Source organism: Amblyomma maculatum, chromosome 6 (genome assembly GCF_055883805.1).
Source record: "Amblyomma maculatum isolate TAMU_Amacu chromosome 6, ASM5588380v1, whole genome shotgun sequence".
In the NCBI taxonomy this organism is placed as follows: Eukaryota; Metazoa; Arthropoda; class Arachnida; order Ixodida; family Ixodidae; genus Amblyomma; species Amblyomma maculatum.
The window spans coordinates 38,359,866-38,381,989 of NC_139349.1; the positions used below are offsets into that span (position 1 = coordinate 38,359,866).

General features: G+C 43.8%; 1 protein-coding gene across 1 annotated transcript; it reads left to right on the forward strand.

The window, feature by feature from the left end:
• Positions 1-1,342: 1,342 nt before the first annotated feature.
• LOC146185567 (uncharacterized) lies at positions 1,343-20,408 on the forward strand. Its single transcript, XM_084607856.1, has 8 exons — positions 1,343-1,349; positions 2,066-2,297; positions 8,696-8,858; positions 11,319-11,440; positions 12,054-12,210; positions 13,278-13,451; positions 18,519-18,641; positions 20,214-20,408. The coding sequence occupies exons 1-8, from the start codon at positions 1,343-1,345 to the stop codon at positions 20,406-20,408; spliced, it is 1,173 nt and encodes a 390-aa protein (XP_084463982.1).
• The last annotated feature ends 1,716 nt before the right edge of the window (positions 20,409-22,124 follow it).

Here is a 22,124-nt window from a genome sequence, read left to right on the forward strand (position 1 = left end):
ACACGCATACGTCAACATCTCACCAAACAACCAATGCATCAAACAGAGCTAGCGCATTGTCAACAGAAAATAGTCTGAAGCCAGTCGGGGTGTCGCAAGCCACGAACATGAGTCATTTTAATACATCTTCGCTAAAGCCCACGGCTGCGCTGACCTCTAAGGCGGTCTCGAAAATTTCCACGAATACTGCCAATACTGCCATCACAAATGTCACTGTGACGTCGTCGTTGAACACTATGGAGAAATATCCCATAATAAACATAACAATTCTTTCAGCGAAGTCTGCTACCAATAATTTCACGAGTACTCCCAAGAGCACTTTTACGGAGATTTTCACAAACACTAACGAACCCACCACCCCAAAAACTGCCAGAACGAATACCTCGAACACTTAAACGCAAATACCAACATGCACTACCAGAACAGCTCTCACTAGTACTGTCATGATGAGTACAACCAAATGGTCCACAAACATATCTACGAATGCTGCCATGAAACCCTCAAAGAAGATTCCCAAGGCAGCTACCACGGAGATGACTGCCTCAATTGTATCCTCGATGAATTTCACAAATACGATTCCGAAAACTCCAGCAAAGACCTTAATGACTTCCACAATGACTTCAGTAGAAACCGCTAAGGAAACCTTATGGAAAACGTCCACGAGCCCTGGTAAGAATCCTTTCACAGTAACTGTAGTTAATCCTTTCATGAACACCTCCATAAAGGCTGCCGCTGAAGCTTCCACGGTGAATTCGTCCAAAGCGTTCATGAAGAGCTCGATGAATGCTACCACAAAGGCTACAGTGAAGTCTTCCATGAAGTATTCCACGAAGGCTTCTCCGAGGATGTCAACCAAAGTTGCCACAAATCCTAGATCACAGACTTCTACTACGACCACCATGTTTATTGAAAAAGAGACTGCAACAACGGATGCCACTAATATTTCAACAAAGAATCCTCTGAACACATCCAGAAAGATATCCAGAAAGTTTTCCACAGACGATTCTACAAACTCCACCACGAAGACAGCCACGAAGACCACGAAGACCACGAAGACCACCATTACGAATGTGCCGACACAGAGTGAGTTTTTTCATACGTAATTTTTAATAGATAATAGGCATAGATAATAGAGCCCCTTGTAGTCCTCACTTCTTGGTCCTTTGTCTCTTTAGCGGTTTTACACAATATGAACTACTTCCAACTCGCCCAATACAGCGTACTGTTAAAAATGCATCATAAGAGCGCTCCTATTATAAAAATATGACATCATCAGTGCTAGAGGATGTTCTAGGCCTCTTGGTAACCTATTGTCATAACCCAACAGAGACTGTTGTTGGCAATGCCTAGTAAGTACAACCCAATAGTGAAAGCAATCGGATTGTCTATGATTGCTGCATTATTCCAGCCATTCTCACATCATGTTACATCTCGTCATTATTATACTACATTACATTTTCTTGTTTACAGAGCCAGTTGAGCGTCACCTTGTTTCCACACTGAATATATTCTTATAATATATATAGCGGAAAAACGACTTCGTCTGATTTTTAATATCAGTGAAGTTCATGGTCGCAGTAGGATGCAAAAGTTGAAGACATCAGCGCAGAATCCAGTGGACTTGATAGTATCTGCAGGCACACCTGGATTAAACTATAGCTGTAGCGGACTCGTAATTTCGCAGTATTCTTGCCATTCTCTAGGATTTTAGTTTTCCTCTAACAGAAAAAAAAAAACAGGATCTGGATATCAGCTCAGAGAACCATCATGGTTTGTTGTAGCTTGGATTACTGTCATGTCTACACGTTATAACGAATTATAAGTCCTTGCGTGCACACCTTTTTGTATTTTTGGCTGTCAATAGTCACCAGAGTAAAACGAAAAAAAGTGCAAAAAGCAGCATGTAGGCCCCAGTTGTAAAAAACTGTCGCGTAGTTTTCTCGCTAACAACTGCACGGGAAATTCAAGAGTTTAAGTGCCCCTATAACTTTGTGAGGCTATTTTCTGCTTTGTGTTATGTACTACATGAAACCTCCAGCAACAACTAATTTTCGCTGTCACGCAGGTGGCCCCGAGCTTGGACAGACCCTACTTTGTACAGTGAACCACTTCGTCAAGCCCATTATGGTGCCTCCGGAGGATGGGCTGTGTGACTTTACACTCTACGACTCGTTCTTCAAAAATGGCACCTATAATCTTGGCGCCCCATACGAGGAGAGCTTCCGCTACTTCCTCGAGATTGCCGCTCAGCACGTTAAGACCCAGTACGGAGTGGCATTTGCCTACGCTTACTCAGAGTAAGGCATATTTCGTTCATCTTGCCGGAGCAATACGAGCTAAGCGCGGTTGCTATCGATTCTAAGATTTTGAGATTTAATTGCCACATTAGTAAAAGACGGAAATATTACGAATCCTAATGAGCCAAAATGGCCAGTTGTGCCATGCCATTTTATCGACTATCTACTGTAGGCAACAGCCTTGTAATAGTTTACAACGAATATCATCGATCGCCTTGATTAGGGAAACATTTAACAAATTGTCAATCCCAAAATTTGCTTACCTCCACGTGTAAGATACCTTCTATTGTGGTTCGCCTCCATGACCTATATCAACAACAACGCAGACGCAGCCAGTAATTGTAAGCAGTAATTACGCATCAGCGTTTCTCTTATCACCATCGTATTTTGCAGGTGAACTCAGTGTTTGAACAAGACCTGAGGAACAGAGATGCCTGTATCTTATTTCTTCGACAAAATACCAAATAAAAAATCCAGTGCCATAATAGAATACCTCAAAAGGTTTTCAGCGCTTAAAAGCTAGCATATAAAATTTGCACAGTTGCCTATGCCTGAAATTGATTCTCTGGAAGCACCTAGCATCAAATCATAGGTAGTGCGTATAATTTTATTAAGAGGGAAAAAATCTTTTCAAAATCTGACTGAATTCATTTCGATCACTTTCTGGCCGCAGGCTCAGAGATATCCCTATTATGTAGAGTCTTCTTATCTGAGACTGCTCTGAAAAAGCCTGGATAATAAAGTGTCAGTTCTCTTTAAAAAAAAAAAAAATAGATGGAATTTAAATAGTACAGTAGTGATGCCGGATTCAATATAGATAAATACGCTGAGGCCCAAACAAAATGCAGATGAAATGATGATATAAGGAAATAATTTATGAACGGAGTAGGTTTCGGTTAATCGACATCTGTGCGGATATTCTACAAAGGAAATCGTGTGAATTAACTAAGCGCTGGCGGTGGTGCTGCGGTATGGTGAAAAAGCCATAGCTACAGGTCGTTGATAGGCAGATTTAGTCTGCGCTAGGGGCTGATCCATAGTGACATAGTTTTCTTTTTCTTCTGATCGGCTTTCTTTAAATTTTCTCTAGGAAGTTTTCCATTTTATTTTATTTTTGATTAATTTTTTTCCTGCGATAACCTCAGGTTCGGTGCGGGCTTTCTCTCACATTTATTTCGATTTTTTTTTTCATTTTGAGAGTTTACAATAAAGGGGCTGCTCAAAACGAGATCAGAATGCTGCCCTGTCCAGCTCCAGACTCGAAGTCCAAAGAGCTCTTGTGACAGGCGCACGAATAGCAGCGACGGTAGCTGGAGTCTCGGGCTTGAAAGTCCTGACACCAGCATTTTCGCCCACCGTTCGCGTCGCTAATGGCAGCCCTGCTGCCGTGCTTGGCATGTGTACCGCTCGAGTAACCAGTGCTGGTCGTCACACACCAGTGTTATTCACTGTACTGCAAGAATGTCCTGGTGACCTGATGTTGGCGTTGACTTCTTGACCGCTTACTCAGCCCTTATTGACTGCCCAACCGGCAGTCTTCGCTTGCACTTTCCCCTCTGTTCTGAGGACATCAGCACCTCACCTCGCCTTCGCTAATCAAAATTTTCCTGCCTCTGTCTTGAATGTGTTGTTTACATTCCTATGTACCCTCTCCCGCCTATGTCTGATGGAGATTACCTGGTATGCCCCATTACAGACGGCGTCCGTCATCCTCCTTCACCTCAGCGTAGACGTATCTCAGAATCACACCACTGTCCAAGTCGTCAATTTTACTTTTGTTGAGCCAAGCTTTCCCCAACCAATTTTCACTGATAGTAGCTAGGTAAAGTGGCAGCTAAGAACTGTGTTATAATAAGAATGAGTGAAATATTAGATGCATAAATTAATAAATTGGTTATTAAGCGAGCAGACACTACGTTTACACGAAAGAGAAAACCTCAAGAAGAGCTGCTGGCGGCAGCCATTAACACCGTGGCGTCCTGCCCTTAAAGACTGAGCTAAATGTTCCGGAAAATACTTTCACAGATATTTTTCGCAACCTTTGAAACTGCCATCACCGTTATAAGTTTGGCTCCTAAGCATGCCAAATATTTTTTTTTTACTGTTAGGCGCTGTCAGCATAGTCACGCATGTTTATTAAGCATTGGATACTGCAGCGGTGTCTGGAATATTCGAATTTCTCAACGTTAGCTGTAGTGTCAATGCATTAGTTCGTATGTCATTCTTGCTACACACAGACCTATCTCCAGAATAAGCATGTGGAATAAAGCGTACATAGGGTGACATACAGCCTGCGGAACTGCTACTGTGAGAGATTTCGGGTGGATGGATGGAAACAACTTTATTTAAAAACAAAAAGTCTTCCAGGGTGGTCCTCTACTAGTCCAGGAGTCCACGGGCTTTTGCCTACCAGCTATTTCTGACCGGCGGGTTGAGCTGTCCGCAAAGCAGCCTCCCGGGAAGAAAAGGTGGGATGGGGATGGGGGGCACTGCCTGGGGGGAAGGACATTCCCACAGGTAGTGGAAAAGTGAGGATTTTGGCTCACCACAGGTGTCGCAGTGAGGGGGCAAGCCAGGGTGAAGGCATGAGAGACGGTAGGGGGAAATGAAACAATCCGTCTGCAATTGTCGCCATGTAGCACTGGATAATGGTGACAAGGTGCTGTAGGGTGGTGGCAGTGTCATGCGCTTGTGTTTGTACAATGTGGTGATTTGGTGGTACGTAGAAAGGACCGATGCGGCCTCCTGCGCGGAGTTGGGTGCCTGATCATCCGGGGCTCGGGTAGAGAGTTCTCGAGCCAGCGCATGAACGCGCTCATTACCGGGGATCGAGGCATGCCCTGGGATCCACGTTAGATTAACCGTTCGGTCGAGAGAGGTGGCGGTGGTAAGAATATGATGCGCGGCCGGTGTCGCCACGCCGTTTAGGTAGTGGCGGTATGCCGCCTGAGAATCTGTAGAAATTTCGGTAATGTCTTCGTCAATGGCTGAATGGGCAAGTGCGAGTGCGATGGCGGCTTCTTCCGCTTCTGCAGGCGAATTAGTTCGGATAAGGTGTATCCACACGACGGACCACGGACCTGTTTTGGTCCGCGGACCAAGCGTCACGTGACGTTCTACTTCCGGTTTATGAGGTCCGCGCCAGGTCCGCGGACCGGAGCGGGCGAAAATGGCTGGGCATTTTTCTTGGACCGCGGACCACGGACCTGGCGGCGTCTGTGAACGGAGGAGGTGCGTTTGCGCCCGATTAAAGCGCATGAGCTCGCCCACATCAACAAAGTGCACTTCGAGCATGTTTTTAAGAGCACCAAGTAACATAGGCAGTGTCTAGAGTGGCCTACGACGGTGTTTTTATGCAGCCTTCGAGTACCGCGTACCACGGTACGTTCAGCACTACGTACTGCTGCCTCGTCACGTCCCGGACAAGTGTTTTACAGCGGCGTGTTTAGTGAGGTGTCAAAAAACATCGGGCCCCATGATACATCATGAAAAAGAAGTTCCCAAGTGAACACGTGCGACGACAAATGCCGCGAGTTTGCCGGAGTAGTGCGCCGCTAGCGCGGTGGACGACGGCGCACTGGCCCTAGTCGTCACTAGGCCTAGATTGTTTCGCATCGAAGCCACCGCGAACAGTGCTTTCGATTTGATCAGCACTGCTGTAAATGGCCTGCCCAGTGTAAAAAATAAAAAAAAAAGGTCTACCTAGTGTCTTGTAAAAAAAAAAAAAAAAAGGATATGGCCATATATGAGCCAGGCCTTAGCAGCGGAGATAGCGTACAAGAAGGCCGGGTGAGCCAGCGCTGCACATGCGCGGCAGCTGTTATGCAGAAACTTGCTTGTTATCACTGTGATTCTCACGAAGTGGTCAGTTCGGATACGCCTTTATGTCAGGCTTGTTATTCTAAGAAAGACTATTTCACTACGAACGCTGGCGCAAGAGATATCCGCCGCTGCTGTAGCACGCCTCGACGCGGCGGTAGGACGATGCTTGAGCTTGACGCCCGAGTCGGAAGCAGCTCCACGCACGGTGTTATAAATAATTAGGATATTTGTAACCGCAGCTTCGTTATGCAACGGTTGCGCGCTGTGCAGTAGTGGTGAGCTTTAACTGTGGCTAAGTTCGGTCCTCAGTTAAGGTGTCCGCGTATAGCCGTCCTTATTGATCATCTTCATCTTTGCGTCTGGAATAAAACGGATTAAGTGGAAAGCTGTCAACTCAGGTACGTTCTTAGGGCTGCACACATGCGTTCATCCATGTTTATATGAAGCCCCTATAGATGAAGGCCGTACCTGAATATTTCCAAAATGCACGCCAAATTCGGCATTGTGAAATAATGTAAAAAAAAAAAAAAAACTGAGGCAGTGTCCAACGAGCGCATCGCGAAACGGCGAAGTAAATAGCGTATACCTTTGGCCGGCCTCGTGGTCCGGCTTGTCGGCTGCTATTTTGGCCCGCCGTGTGGATGCTGTCGCGGGCCGGACCTAGCCGGACCATGCGCAATCGACACCACGTGACCGGTCCGCGGCCCAGTCCGTGGTCCGTCGTGTGGATACACGTATAGTGGCGGCGGCCCCCCCTCTGCCATCTTCGTAGGCAGCAACTGCAGTGAAAAATCCTACTTTAGAATTCCCTGCCGCGTCGACATAGAGGATATCAGAGCGGTTGCGGTATCTTTTGGTGTAATAGCTGGCTCTAACTTTCCGCCTTCCCTGATAAAGGCAAGCGCCCATGTTGCGTGGTAGGGGCTTGTGGTATATGTGATCCTGCGTGCCCGGAGAGATCATGAAAGGTGTAGCACTTGCTGGGGTGGCGATGGGTGGATTGAGATGGAGTTGTCGCAGTAGGCATTCTCCTGTTTCCGTGCGACTCAGGCGGACTAATTGGTTGGCGCGTTGAGCTTCTATTAATTCGTTCACGGTATTGTGAGTACCAGTGGCCAGCAGACATTCTGTGCTAACCGTCCGTGGAAGACGTAGAGCGGAGGTTACGGCCATGCGTATTAGGATGTCCGCCTGCTCTGTTTGGCGCTGAGTGAGTATGTGATATGGGAGGAGGTATGTGATTAGGCTAATGATTAATGCATTGTTCATATTGAGAGCTTCGCGTTCCGACAGCCCATGGTTGCGCGCAGCCACACGCCTGATTAGTCCAGCAACCTGCTTGGTCTGTCTTTGCAAGAGTTGAAGGGTGGCGGTTGCATCAAGTGCGTTGTTAATGAGAAGGCCGAGAATCTTCATCTGAGACACAATGGGCACTGGGTTTCCGTACATGTGAAGTTCAATGGGGGGATCTCCGGTTATGGGTTTAAGCTGCATTAGTTCCGATTTAGTTGGGGAGCATCGGAGGCCTGTGTTTTCTAGATAGGTGGTGGTGATGTCTATGGCAGACTGCAAGATATCCTGGGCTGTTCCAAGGGATCCGCCTGTTGTCCAGAGGGTTATATCATCAGCATATAAGGCTTTGTGGAGCTCTGGGATAGCAGCAAGGGCCTTTGCTAATGGCGCTAGGGCCACGTTAAAAAGTAGCGGTGGTAGGACCGCCCCTTGAGGTGTTCCGCGATTAGGCAGGGGGAAAGGTTGGGAGGCAATATCCCCAAGGTAAAGGTGTGCCGTGCGTCCCTGAAGAATCTAAGCAGGGGACAAGGCTGCTACGTGCAATTTGGCGTTCCCTTTGTTGTCAGGCTCAGGATCGGGATCTATGACTGATACAAAAAAAAAGGGTGTGCTTCATTATACAGTAGTTTACTTCCGGCTGCTAGCTCCACAGGAGCCAAAAATTCCGATGTTCAAATCTACGCCATTTTTGTTATACTTTTCTTCTATGAAACCAAAAGGTAGCGCACAGTGTGACTCTCCTCGGCGGAATGAAAAACAACTTCTCATCTTCGAGTCGAATTATCTCAGCGATAAATACGTCTTCTGCTTCAGGAGAACTACAACAAAGTCTAAAAGTACCTTACTATTGGAATTTATCTAACATGAACATTTTGACAGATCTGTCGTCAGTGAACTTTCGGGCGAAGCGTAAGTGTCCGCCTAATCTTTTGTAACGTCGTTTGAGAAAGCTACACCTCAGAATGTCCTGCCTATGATTCAAAAGGTACACGAACTCAGTTCGTTTTAATGTATATTCAAAGTGCACGCACTACCTGACTCGTTCAAACTATGTTATAGTTGGAGGTCCTATTTATTCTAAAAGCATTAACAGTTCGTACTGCTTTCTTTGATCTTAGGAAGATCATTCTAGTTGCGGTCTGCCACCGTCAGATTGATGACGTTAGTTACTGTACACCAAGCGTTTACACTTCCTAGCGGTGCCGAAAGCAACGAATAAGAACTCGAAAAGCTGAACGGCTGCTGCGCCAACGTGCTTATTTCGCTTGCTGCTTGCGTTTCAGGAACAAAGATCCCATGGCAAATGCGCTCAAGAAGAACCCTTCCAAAGTAGAAACGGATGTGATAAATCTGTGGCAGCAGAACATCTCACATTTCGGATACGTCGACATCGGTCACGTCTACGTTAACATGAATAGCATGGAACACGTGCTGAACGTCTTGAAGGTAAAAGTCTTCGATATAAGCGTCAGGCGTAAATCAAAAAGAACTAAAACGTATTTTTTCGTGGTAACATTTTATCTTTTCCTGAATAGAATTTAATGCCTCATTTACATGTAAGTTTTCGTTAACATGTAAAATAATGTTTCGAAAACACTGCTAGGTTAAACAAAACAAGAAAATGGGTGGATTAATTTTTTGTTAGGTTTAAAAGGAGAGCGCACCTGGTAAGGAGAAGCGCCTGCAAGTTTTTTTTTTATTTGTAGCCAGGTTTAGCTCCCGCCAATAGGCATTTTTCTTGAAGCACAATCTTTCCTCTTGTACTGGCCAAGTGTAATTTTTAGAAAACAAATCTATTTACTCTGGGGATCGTGGACCCTTAAGTCAATGCAGCCGAATAAGTGGTTTCGGATGAACCAATGTTGATCATCATGGTGCAAATATCTGGCAACGCTTTATTTCACATAAGGGCTATGCCTATATATTGCATGGGTAGCGTTTTGCTATTAAGTTCTATTCTTCGAATTTTTCGCTGTTGGCAGCGCACACGACCAGAATAAATGTAACATGCGGATCGCGTGCCTACACACGCCTAGACAGATGATGAGAGGCTTTCACAGGAAGGCACAATAAGGGCTAATCGATTTCGTGCGTGAGCGCAGGACAAAATATGTACTTGAGATATCTATATCTAGAATATGATATCTAGCTGCCGAAGATACGCAGAATTAAAGTTGTATTTACTGTTACCGATAACAGCACAAAACCAGCATTTTGATCTCCTTTAGGGCTTAACAATGATGCAACGATACAATGGCTCTAAAGACTGCCCTGTGAGGCCTTTATTTGGCAGAGAGCAGTGCACAACTGACCATTCAAGTGGGCTGAAAAGCAACACAACCAATAAAACAGAAATAGCCAATGTGGAAATGACTATCCAGTTAGTAACTATGTTGTAATCCTGTACCGATGTTAGCTTACTGAGAAATAATTTGTAATGCAGCTCACTTTCATATTTGAAGCTGCTAATTTGAAAACATCAACTTTCGCAAAATTAGAATGTTTCTCTGGGAACCCGCAAATGGTAGAAAACCCAATTTCGGGCCTCTACCAAAAACGCACACGTGGAGCATACTGAACAAGAAATTTGGAAAATAATGAAAGGGAGTTTGAGAAAATCTTCATTGGCCATTTTTATTTACAGATTGCAAAGATGAAAAGAATATAAAACTAAAAATTCTATGCCAGATAATAGGTTCGTCAAGAAGGTTATGGAGAACTAACAAAAGTAATATTAGTATCATTTCTCTAACACTAGATTATCCTGAGATAATGGGGTATATAAATGGTATGGTGTATCAGGCTCGACGTCTTAAAGCGACATTAAATAATATGGAGCGCTAGCGGAGGGCTCCGAATGGATTCTGACGACATAGTAGTTTTATGTCTACTGACAGAATTCATAATACGGGTGCATTGCGTTTCGTCCACAGTCAAAATAGGCCGCTGCAGCGAGGTCACACTGTTGTAATCGGATTAAGCTACCAATAGAGACCATCGCAAGGCGTTCGTGGAGATCAGCAATAGGCACTATAGGATAAGGCCAACACCGTCCCCTGGAATGAAAAGCTAATTCTTTTCTGAGGTCTTTTCTGCATAACATTTTTTATGAACAGCAGTAATAGAAGCTTGAATTCTGCGCTTCTGATGAACACAGTTTAAAATTCTTGTAGCATCTTTTCATACTTCAGAAAGTGTGTCGAAAAAAAAAAAGCCCCACCAAATATTGCCAAGATGGAGGTTGACCGTTATTACGGGAAGATAGGCTTCGGTATACCGAAATGGTTGACTGGAGGGTCGGTGCTTCTGACCCTACGGGGCTGGGACTGATAGACCCCCGCGGTTTGCGATGGGGACTCGTCAGCCACCGGTGGTTGCACCTTTTGTAGGCGGTCATTGCACCCGCAACAACATGGTGGCGGACAACGGCTGTTGCGACGCGCGTCTTTTTCTCTTCCTCTTCTTTGTTCTCTGTCTCCTGCTCTGTCCGCACGAGGCAGCGGAGGTAGCTCAGCTACAGAGCCAGCAGCAGGCTCGTGCATTATATTTTTCTTCTTCCTACAATCGTAACAACAATAGAACCGAAAATTCACTTTTTGTGCTTGCAGCAAGCTTGTCGTTTGGCTTTCCTTCCCCATTACTTCTTAAAAATTCCCTGGTACAAGCTTTAATGTGAAAATCACCGGTTCATCCTTAAAACGTTGCCTGTAAACGGGCAACGACCCGAACTCCAAGCAAGAATTATCTGTTATTTGAGCACGGCGGATGCGTTTAGTGAGGCCTGTAGAAGCTGAAGAGGAAGTATTTAAGCTTGGGCCACTCTCTACTACTTAAAGTGCTCGTGATCAAGAGTTTTTGACCACTTTCTCAGTGAAATGGAATTTGTGTGGTTTGAATCTTCAGCAGGTGCTACGCATGCTGCAAGGCAAGCAGAGTACCCAACGCCCCTGCTACACACTACTGACCGTTCCCTTGTACCATCTTCAAGAAGACGAGTGGATGCGAGACCTACACGACGCCTTTAGAAGGTCAGCACATGCGCCGCGGTCGGTAGTCAAAATGGCTCAGACATACCCAAAGCGTACAACTTCCCTATTAGGCAAGAACGTGCCATCGAAGTCAAACTCAAGTGCGAAAATTGCGTCAAGTATAATAATACTGCCAAGTCAGTGACTCATTCAAAAACCCATTTACATTAGTACCATCTTGTGTCAACTATTCTCAGGTCCACAGCGTTTGAAAGAGGTAACTATTTTCATTCAAACTCTACCGCCGACTTCATAGGCAATCGTAACAAAGGTTGAATTTTAAAGGTTAGTGACAACGTGACGGTCGTACATTACAAAAAAAAAATAATTTCTTTATTCCGGTTGTGGATACTACCACACTTGATCGCTTCAAAGCCGACATCGGAATGTGATTCCATCGCAAAAAATGGTGGATTTGTTAAGTTTTCTATGCCGTTTCCATTGAGCTTTTGTCAAAGAAATCCACATTTTACGCTGTCAGTAATGCAGTGCAAGAAATCAATCTCAGTGTAAAAGTAATTTGCCCTCATTCATTCGTTCATGCGGAGAGAAATAAAGCATGTTTTCTGGGTTACATAACGTAAATAATGACGGAAGGGTTCAATTACTGCAGGACCAGGTACAGACCACATGGCCTCATTGCAGTCGTGCACTTAACGGAAAATGACTTCTTTTATGGGTACGCCTGCCGTATCATGCCGCCTATGTTTCTGCACTGCCCAGAGATACCAGCGGAAGAATCGAAGGCAAACCCTTACACCTACAGTATGGTAAGTACTAACTGACGCGCGTCGAAGGGGGCCCACAATCTGTTAGTCTGAACAATCTAAATGGCGCGGTGTAAGCTAGTGATATTATGCATGATTTCAAAGTTTTATATTTCTCTGGGGTTAATTTTGTAGTCCTAACTTTACCCAATGTTGGAAATATGCCTTTCCTATTTTTCTACAAATAACTGAGTCATATGTCAGCTGTGTCCACATGATCTCCGGAAACTTCCTAAACTCGTTCTGGCAACTAAATGTCGGCCAACCCAATTGCGCTTTTTTCTCTTGAAATAGATTTTGCTATAGCTTGCCTTCACACTGTATGCACTGCTGTGCCCACCATTTGTTCTGCAGTAAGAAGTCATTAGGTTGTCTTGTGTTCTTCACACACTGCTCTCGTCCTATGTCTCAATGTGACATGTATAATTTTCCGTCTATAGCTCGATGTGTTGCCATAAATTTAAGCTGTACACTTTTTGTTGTCCTAAATTTTTTTTTTCCATAGCTTACTATCGATATAAAACAACTCTTTTATAAATTAGGTTTGAAGAATGAAGGTATAATGCCATTCCCGATTTGATATAAACGCTCCATATGTTTCAACCGTATGTTGTTCATCTAATCTCTACGTTCCATGGCTGCCCTAAATAGATGTACTATATTTTTCTTTCTACCCCTCTGATACCTATCGTAAACTGCCACTCTCTTCTGACGCTGTTATGCGGTATATTTCTACATATTACTTTTATGCTCATTGTTTGACTTTGTTTGTCTATGTCACTGGTCGTGCTACACGTTTCCTACGCGTGGCTAACTGCCAAACCAATATTTCAATGCTTTGAGTCCAGACAATGCGCAACATTCCAGGAGATGTATGCTATGTTATGTTTCACTTTGTTTCCATTTCACTATGAGCTTTGCCCTTCACTCGATGACGTCTTTGGGGTCGCTATCGAGGATTCATCACAACTACACTACTAAACATTTAACGTCGACCCCTACAATCTAGATGTTACTGCAAATACTACGCCACGTTAAGACCTTGTTCCGTAACAATTATTCCTCCCCAGTACAAGGAGCACTCCGCCCTCCGACGGTTTGCAAGGAGTAAGAAACTAACCCCAGCTCTATTCGTGACTGTCCCTTTGTTCGGCAAGTGGTACACGTTCGATGACAAAGACTACAGCTTCGGGACGATATGCGGCGTTGATGAGCCGCCCTCCTTTTACGGAAGCATCGTTGAGGTGAGGCGCTAGTTTACTTGCCTTGGCCTTTGCGAATAGCTTTTTGCTGTGATGCCATATACTTAGTCAATATCAACCCATGGTTGTGTCAAGAGACGTTTTTAGCTGCTACTTTCGGAAAAGTGGCGAGCGTAGCCTGGAAAGAATGTCGAACCTTTCTCGAACAGTTACAAACATTCCGCCCGAATGATATTTCAATTGTTATGCATGTTTTGGTAGCTTATTCTTTTCTTGCTTTGTACTGTCAGTGTTTAATGTATTACCCACTCCCCTCTGCAATGCTTTGCTCTGGGGGTACAATAAAATAAATAAATAAATAAATAAATAAATAAATAAATAAATAAATAAATAAATAAATAAATAAATAAATAAATAAATAAATAAATAAATAAATAAATAAATAAATAAATAAATAAATAAATAAATAAATAAATAAATAAATAAATAAATAAATAAATAAATAAATAAATAAATAAATAAATAAATAAATAAATAAATATCCGTATACCATACCCCCGATATTAAAATAAGCACCAGCGCTAAAGACATCTATTTTCTTATTACTCAGATAATTGGGTGGTCTATTCTGTTTCTTGCAGTGCATGTTTAAATGTATAGAAATGAGAGCGATTAGTCCTAACCAGTGTACGGTGTCATATTTAATACCTTCTTTCCAGGTTTGAGAATGCATGGCGGTTAAATATTCAAAGCTGTTTAGGGGCTAAAACCTTGGTTAAATATTCAGAGCTCTCTAGGGGCTAAAACTTTTCAGTAATCATCACCGAGAGTTTTTCTCTTTCTTCTGAGGCCTCAATAGTTCTACGGCGTAATGCTGAGGAAAAGAGTTAAGGGAAAGAAAGCATCGAAAATCTCACCACGGACCAGAGTCGTGTTCAGTCTTTATCAGTCCTGTATTTCAAAATTGTTCCCGCTCAAAGTATTGGCTCATTTTGTAGATATTTTACCGCAAGGAAGTTTGACGTTTTCTGCATTTTTTGTGAAGCCGTAAGTCATCTGAACGTGCCCGCGTTTTTCCGGATTCGGCGAAAAAGGGCGGTTGGCTGCGACAGAACCTTTCTTCCAGGCAAGCAGAGCAGCCATTAGACAAGCTGCGCCCAGTCGCAAACAACGAGGCAACCAACATCCTGTTTAGGCCGGGGTAGGTCTCGCGTTTCGGCAGATGGCTCAGTGTGTCAAATTCGCTGCTTTGATCAATGCAACGTAATGTTACTCGCCGCCAACTGCAGCTTTGGTGCGACATTTCATCTAGCTTGGCACGATGAATTTAGCAATTTCCTAATTACGTCTACATAACCGATTGTTGCTATGTCGACTACCGACAACATCTCTGCTACACGGGGAGACACCTATATTTGCTATGGGTGACCATGCGTGTCATGACCATACCCAACTTTAGGGTGAAGATCTTCGTCGAAGCTTATAAACCTAATTAATACTAAATGAACGGCGTGCTGCTGTACCAAATACGTTTGTTTTAATGTAAACATCAGAACGCGAAAGGTTCAGAAGTTTTTAGAAGAAAAATACTTTTTTTTTTACGTGGGAGAGGCATTGTTTTATTAGCAAGCAGCCAGAAATAATGGCTATGTACTTAGGATCGTTTAGCAGCAGCTTATATTTTGGGTGTATTACAAGGAACGGCAAAGAAGCGGCAATCAGCAGACGTGCACGGAATCAGGTATCTAAGCTCAGACTAGAAGGATGGGGTACCATTGGTTTAATACTGCTCGTGAGCGCTCACTGTAGATGACTCTCGAGAATGGCAGGTTATCACCTCGATAATACTAGGCCTACTCTGATTCATTTACAGAAATCTATGAATTGTTTTGTCGTGATCGAACAATCGGGCGCGGAACCTCCCAAGTGACGTCTCAAGAGTAGAACCGCTTGCTGTGTGGAAATTTAGGTTGATTCCGTCGCCGCAGTATATACAGTGTGTGCTCAGTTTATTCTGACTGATGTGTTGTAGTAACTTGCTAAGACGCCAGGCAATAAATGCAGAAAAAAGGTGCGGTGGCTCAGTGGATAAGGCGCTAAAATTATGAAGCTTAAGACAAGGAAGCAGATGCCGGCTGCGGCGGCCGCTTTTTGCTGGGGGCGAAAAGCAAGGCACTCTTTGATGTCGTCGTCGTCATCATCATTATCATCATCATCATCAGCCTGACTATACCAACTGCAGAGCGAAGGCCTCTTTCATATTTCTCCAATTAACGCAGTTCTGTACTATAGCTGCATCCACTTGACCGCTGCAAGCTTCTTAACCTCATCCTCCCACCGAACTTTGTGCCGCCCTCTGCTACGCTTTCCTTCCCTTGGAATCCATTTGTTACCCTAAGCGACCATCGGTTATCCTCTCTTCGCACTACATGTCCTGCCCATGTCCATTTCTTCTTCTTAATTTCCACTAGAATGTCGGTAACTTGAGTTATTTCTCTGACCCACTCTGCACGCCTCCTATCTCTTAATGTTACCCCTACCATGTTTTGTTCCATAGCCCTCTGGGTCCTCATCAACTTAAGTAGAACTCTCTTGGTTAGCCTCCACGTTTCAGCCCCATAGGTGAGTACAGGTGAGATGCAACTGTTGTATACTTTCCTCTTGAGCGATACCGGTAAGCTGCTAGTCATAATCTGCTAGTGCTTGCCAAATGCGCTCCATGCCAATCCTAATCTTCTAGTTATTTCCTTTTCATGGTCCGGATCTGCGGTTACTACCTGTCCTAAGTAGACATATTCGCCTACTACTTCCAGTACTTGGCTACCTAATGTAAACTGCTGCTCCTTCCCGAGGCTGTTGAACATTACCTTAGTCTTCTGCATATTGATTTTCAAGCCTACTTTCTACTTTTCCTGTCTAGATCATCAATAATTATTTGGAGTTCATTCCCCGAGTTTCTTAGCAAGGCAATGTCATCAGCAAATCGTAGATTACTGAGGTATTCTCTTTCTACCCTTATCCCTAACTGCTCCCATTCCAAGTCTCTGAATACTTTCTCTAAGCAAGCTGTGAATAGTACTGGCGAGATCGTGTCTGCTTGCCTAACACCTTTCTTTATGAAAATTTTGTTACTTTCTTTATGCAGAACTATGGTTGCTGTGCAGTCACTATATATATCTTCCAGCACTTTCACGTACGGCTCGTCTACCCCCTGATTTCGCAATGCCTGCATCACCGCCGAGGTTTCAGCTGAGTCAAAGGCTTTTTCGTAATTAATAAATGCTATGTATAAGGGCTGGTTATATTCCGAGCATTTTTCTATCACCTGGTTGATGGTACGGATAACGCCATGTCACCTGCCAATTGGCACGCTCATGATTAAGACGGTTATGTATGCTTCCATGCTGCCAGGAGGAACGTGGATTAAGCCCCGCTTTACCCAAATTACGAAGCTGCCACATTGTTCTGCTTTTTCATGTCTCGTAAACTGTAACGCATACCAAAGGCCGTATTTAATAAGTTTCCATAGAGTACAAATTCACTTTTTTATGTCATTATGTGTGACGACGTCATGCCAATGCAGCAAGAAAGCAACACCCGCTATGACAACGTGGCGCAACCCCACATGTCTAAGACAGTCTTTGCCACTCCCTCCATCCTCCGCTTAATCACTGGCTGCATAGTCCATGAAGACGGGCAATTTCCCGTGAGCCAATTACTTCAAAGTCTCCCTTACATCACCGAACAATACGACTAATGCATCAGGACGAAATGTATCCGAAATTAAAGATAACTAATGAATCGTTATATAATAAGCTCCCTGATCTATCAAATATGTTCGCAGCGAATATGACAGTTGTGGAATTAGGAGCAGAAGCTATCGCAACCAAATACTTTTGATTCTGCTTCTATTACTACTCAATATATGCCGCATCGAGGATTGAATGGCGACGAAATATGTGAAATGCAGGAAGTGATAAGCACCATGATGAAGCCGTTTAAAGATTTTTTATTCCTCAGTTTATATCGTGATAAAGCTCGAGTCTTCAGCTCTGCCAAAAAAATCACATGAAGAAATGTATATGCGGTAGAGGTACATGAATAAGCTGTTTTTAGTTTTTTGTTGCGACAAGCCATTTTGTTTTAACGCATTTAATAATTTTGCTGAATATGATGGGGGGGGGGGGGGGGTATTCCTTAACATGGATCTGAACGCATGGCGAGTGTTTGCACATCTTGCACCTTGATGTTACCAGGCCTAGCATACAAACGAAGCAACACAAACTGCGATGAATGTCGCAGCTCCTTCAGCTCCTGTATTTCGTATGCATCCCATGTGAAAACAGCAGAAGAGGAATTACTATTCAGAAAATCACGGATGTTTTATCGAGACCTCTGACGCAAAAAAAAAAAAAAAAGCAGCAACCATATAGCGCGAACGGCTTTCAATTCTGATACATCAGTACATGTTTAAACCATCAATGTTAGCCACAAACAACGCGCTTCCTTAAGCTGTTACTTTTCAGCGTGTCTGTTCGAGTTCATTCTGTTCGTTCCATGATAGAACATGGCTCCTAATGGGAAACATTTAGACATGCAGTTGGTGCTCCCGTTCAGATGTACGCTGTACTTATGGGTGTTACATCACAGTTCTCTTGCGGGGAATGCATGTGACTGCTTTTGTATAACGCGCACTACCCAGTTTAAAAAAAAAAAAAAACCGCGACAATATATTCCTAAATATATATCTAATTATTGGATGCTACCTCTATCTATCGCTCGTTACACTTGTACGTATATTAGTTTAGGCAAACAAAAATAAAAACAATGCCCATCCCAGACCGCTTGGAGAAAAACGGGTATATTACACGTGTGCAGTAGCAATGAACATAGGGTTGCCTACGACATAGAGCTAGAAGGGCTTACTGTTGATCTACAGGCTTTATTGGCTACCAATATTTCATGTCAGCGAAAAATTGTTTTGTAGTTCCATTTTTCCACACGCCTCAGTTTGAAACTGTGCCTTTCTTTTTATGCTACCCTCTCTATTTCAAGAATGTGCAGCCAGCTGGAGTGGCGCAGAAATTTAACGCGGTTTCTTCCACGCAGGTTTGCACAAAACCAGAATACAACACAACATATGTGACTGGCAACCATACAGGCGTGTTATCGGGATGCACTGAATGCAAAACTGTGCTCACATATGACAATGAACAGTCTTACCGCTACAAGGTCAGTTTACCTTCGAGCTTTCAATGGAGGTTGATTTAGTTGCTGCGAAAGTAACGTAGGTGCGTAGCCGAAAATTTCTGGATGGATGTGATGTACTGTTCTGCTCCGAATTAGTTGTGAAAATAAATAGGGTCGAGAAGGAACCAGCATGTCGACATTTCTATGTATATTTGTGACAAAGATTTTAAACGTGCCATTATTTCACTGCAATGTTTTACAGTTGACTTGATTTATTGCGCTATAACTTTATTAGCAACGTTTCGTGGGCAGAAATGTGTACATCGCTGAAAATAACTCGGATTTAAAACGTAGGAGACTGATTAGTCAACAGTCACAAGAAAACCCAGAAACATTGAGGAGCGCAAATGATTCGTGATTCAAAATATGAATCTTTGCTCACCTCTTTTTTGGCTGTCTCGTTCAAAACGCTCATGTTAAGCCTGAATCACTTTCTTAATCTGGTATCCCAATTTTAAAGCCCTGCAGGATGTGGGCCAGGCGACGACTGACGGGCAGTTTTTTTAGCTGTGGCTATAGGCGGGAAAACCCGATGATGCCAACATTTAAACGTGTTTGATGATGCCACAATTTAAATGCAGCCAAAAACTACAGCCGAAAGTACAATTGAGTAATTACTCCCTTATTAGAAATCTACTCCACCTTGGAGATTCCTCTAAATATTCGACCAGCTGACCGTAAAGTGTCGAATTGCGCTTCCTCATAGTGAGTAGCACCAAGTTTATTTTTTTCATCCGTTTCAAGTGAAAATCGCTCTGCAATGTCAGCTATGTTCAAGCATCATACGTCATAATACTCTACAAAGATATTGCAAATATTAAACCTGATGGATTCAATAAGCTTTGCTCGTATTTTACGCCAGGCGTTGAGGACAGTCGTGTAGTTTTCGAAAGGGACAGTGCTAGCCTGAACCCTTTCGGACAAATTAAAGTGAGCATTGAAAGACAAATCTTGTTAACGTTGAAGTCTAAAAAATTTCACAGCTGCATTGTGTAAGAGAAAACAGGACGGCATGCTGATATGAGATAGCTGCAATACTGCAGTATTTACACCCTTTTGTTTCATTGTCGGTTTAATTTTGAGGTTCCTAGGCAACGACACCATAAAGATCTAGGAAATATGCACGATGCATTTATGGCAAATCATTATTTTGAAATGGCCAAGTCGAAATGCGTTTTGTTTAGTTTGCCGCTGTAGGTACTACTATCCTGATCACTTGACATTTAAATGCATTCTACTCTTTAATACAGCTTCCCAAAGGTTCACCTTGCAAGTAATATGTGGTCCGTAGGCTAACGATGAGCTCTCAGTGGAAGTGATTTTACATAATATATTATGACAAAGGCAGAAGCTTCGGTGGCCACGTTAGCACTCTATGCGTTGTTTTCTTGATGAAGTCACTATCCACAAACATTTTGGACATAGTTTCTTGTCATTTTTTTTTTTTTACTCTCCTGTGCTTAGATTCCCATGAGCAGGGTAGTCAGTAAGGCAAGATTTGTACTTAACCACCCTGTGTTTCCTTCCTTCACTCTTCTCTGCCTTTGGTCGCAGTTATGCACGCTGAAGAGAAATATGACTAGAGTGCGCTACGGGTTCCTTGCCATCGGCATCGATGTGGATGACACGGCCAACCAGTGTGGCCAAGGAAGCTACGCCCGCCTGCGAAGCCTGCGCTGGCTGGTCGACTACTTCAAGCGTAACTTCACCTCGAGCGCATCCTTCGACGCTTGCCAACGGGGACCATAGCTGCCCCTGCGCATCTGTATCGTGCGCTGAACGCAACGTCTATATTGTCAAAGCCTGACGTATAGGCTTTGGACGACATAGACGGATACTTATATTCGCTGATTGGACGCGTTTGTTTGTGTCTTTCCTTAAATCACCTTAGCAAATAGAACCTGCGTAGACAGCTGATACGCAGTTTTACTGATAATTGCGAAGCTACGCTTAGAGCTTCTAGCAGACCAAACAAATAGAATGACGCTTTCTTCACAATAAAAAATAACAACCAAACAATAATTCAGATTTATCCTTACATCCTGTTTTCATTTCAAAGCTGATAACCAAAGCCCGAACGTTGCTTACACATGGAAGGGAAGCCATTACCAGAATTTCTGAGGCTACAAATCTTGGACCTCAACATGGAGTGAAACGGTCGGGCAGCCTTCAAGGTAAAAGTCCGCCAGAAGCATACAACACGAAACACGCAATGATCAAATGTCTCTCTAGCTACCTCAGTGGCCTCAAAAAAAAAAAAAAAAGGAACATTATGCATTATTCATTCGCTGATCACCGGGAGGGAGCCTCGTATACGGTACTTATAGTGGGGCAGTGTTTACTGCTGCAGCTAAGACAGTTCCATATCTTGCTACGCGCGGTAACCCGCACGCAGGCCGTACTCCCTTCACATACTTTCATACAAGGTTTTTTTTTTTTTAGCTATGCGGTCATAACATAGCAAAGAATACGCTTGTAAATAAATATTGGTAGAGCCTTCCTTGAAAGGCTAGGGCACCCACTAACACACACCTCGTTATTATTCAAACCGACTTCCCTGTATTTTGAAATTCGGAAAAAAAAAACGGCATTAACACCCAGCAATATGCAGTCCAAACTACCTGCGTAAGGGCAAAGAGCCTAGTAGAGGCTCTCGAGTAACAGTTGAAGGGAAGTTCATGCGCCCTTTGCACGGAACTGGAATCTATGCGGACTACCGAGGCGTCATAGGCATAACGACTACGATCGAAAACTACAAAAAAAAAAATCATGTTTTATGTAAACGCATTCAAGCATGATAGTAGAGGCTGCACCAATCGCCATCTATTTATGTCAACTTGAGAGTGAAGGCATCAAAATCCGTAACAACCATCGTCACTAACTTGCGAGCGGCATATCAGGCATACACCCCTGGCCTGCTGCCGAAACATGAGCGGTACATCGTCCAACATTGTTCAATGGACACAATTCACCTTTCCTGAATCGTGTAGACATATGTGTCCTTCCTGCTAACGAGCGTGTGTGTGTGAAAAACTTTGTTAAGTATATTTAAGGGAGGGGGATGTGTAGGTGGGGTCCATAGTCCGGGATTCCAGCGGCTGCCGCTGCTACCCGCGCACGTGACACGAGGGCCCGTTGGGCCTCTAGTCCAGAGCTGGATAGGGCAGCCTCCCACCCCTCAATTGTTGGCACTGCATTCGGATCATCTGGAGGAATGTGTGGGCAGGTCCACACCATGTGGTGCAGGCCTGCCTTTTCCCCGCAATATTTGCATTTTGGGTCGCAGAACCCGGGGTGTATTGTGTTTAAACGGGCTGGTGTGTTATATGTACCTGTCTGTAGGCGTCGCCATCTAACTTCCTCCGCTTTGGAGAGCCCCTTGGCTGGGGGTGTGCACATACTCGCCCGAGTCTTTACCTGCCGGGCACAAAAGGTACAATGCCAAGTGAAGTACTCAAGGATTTT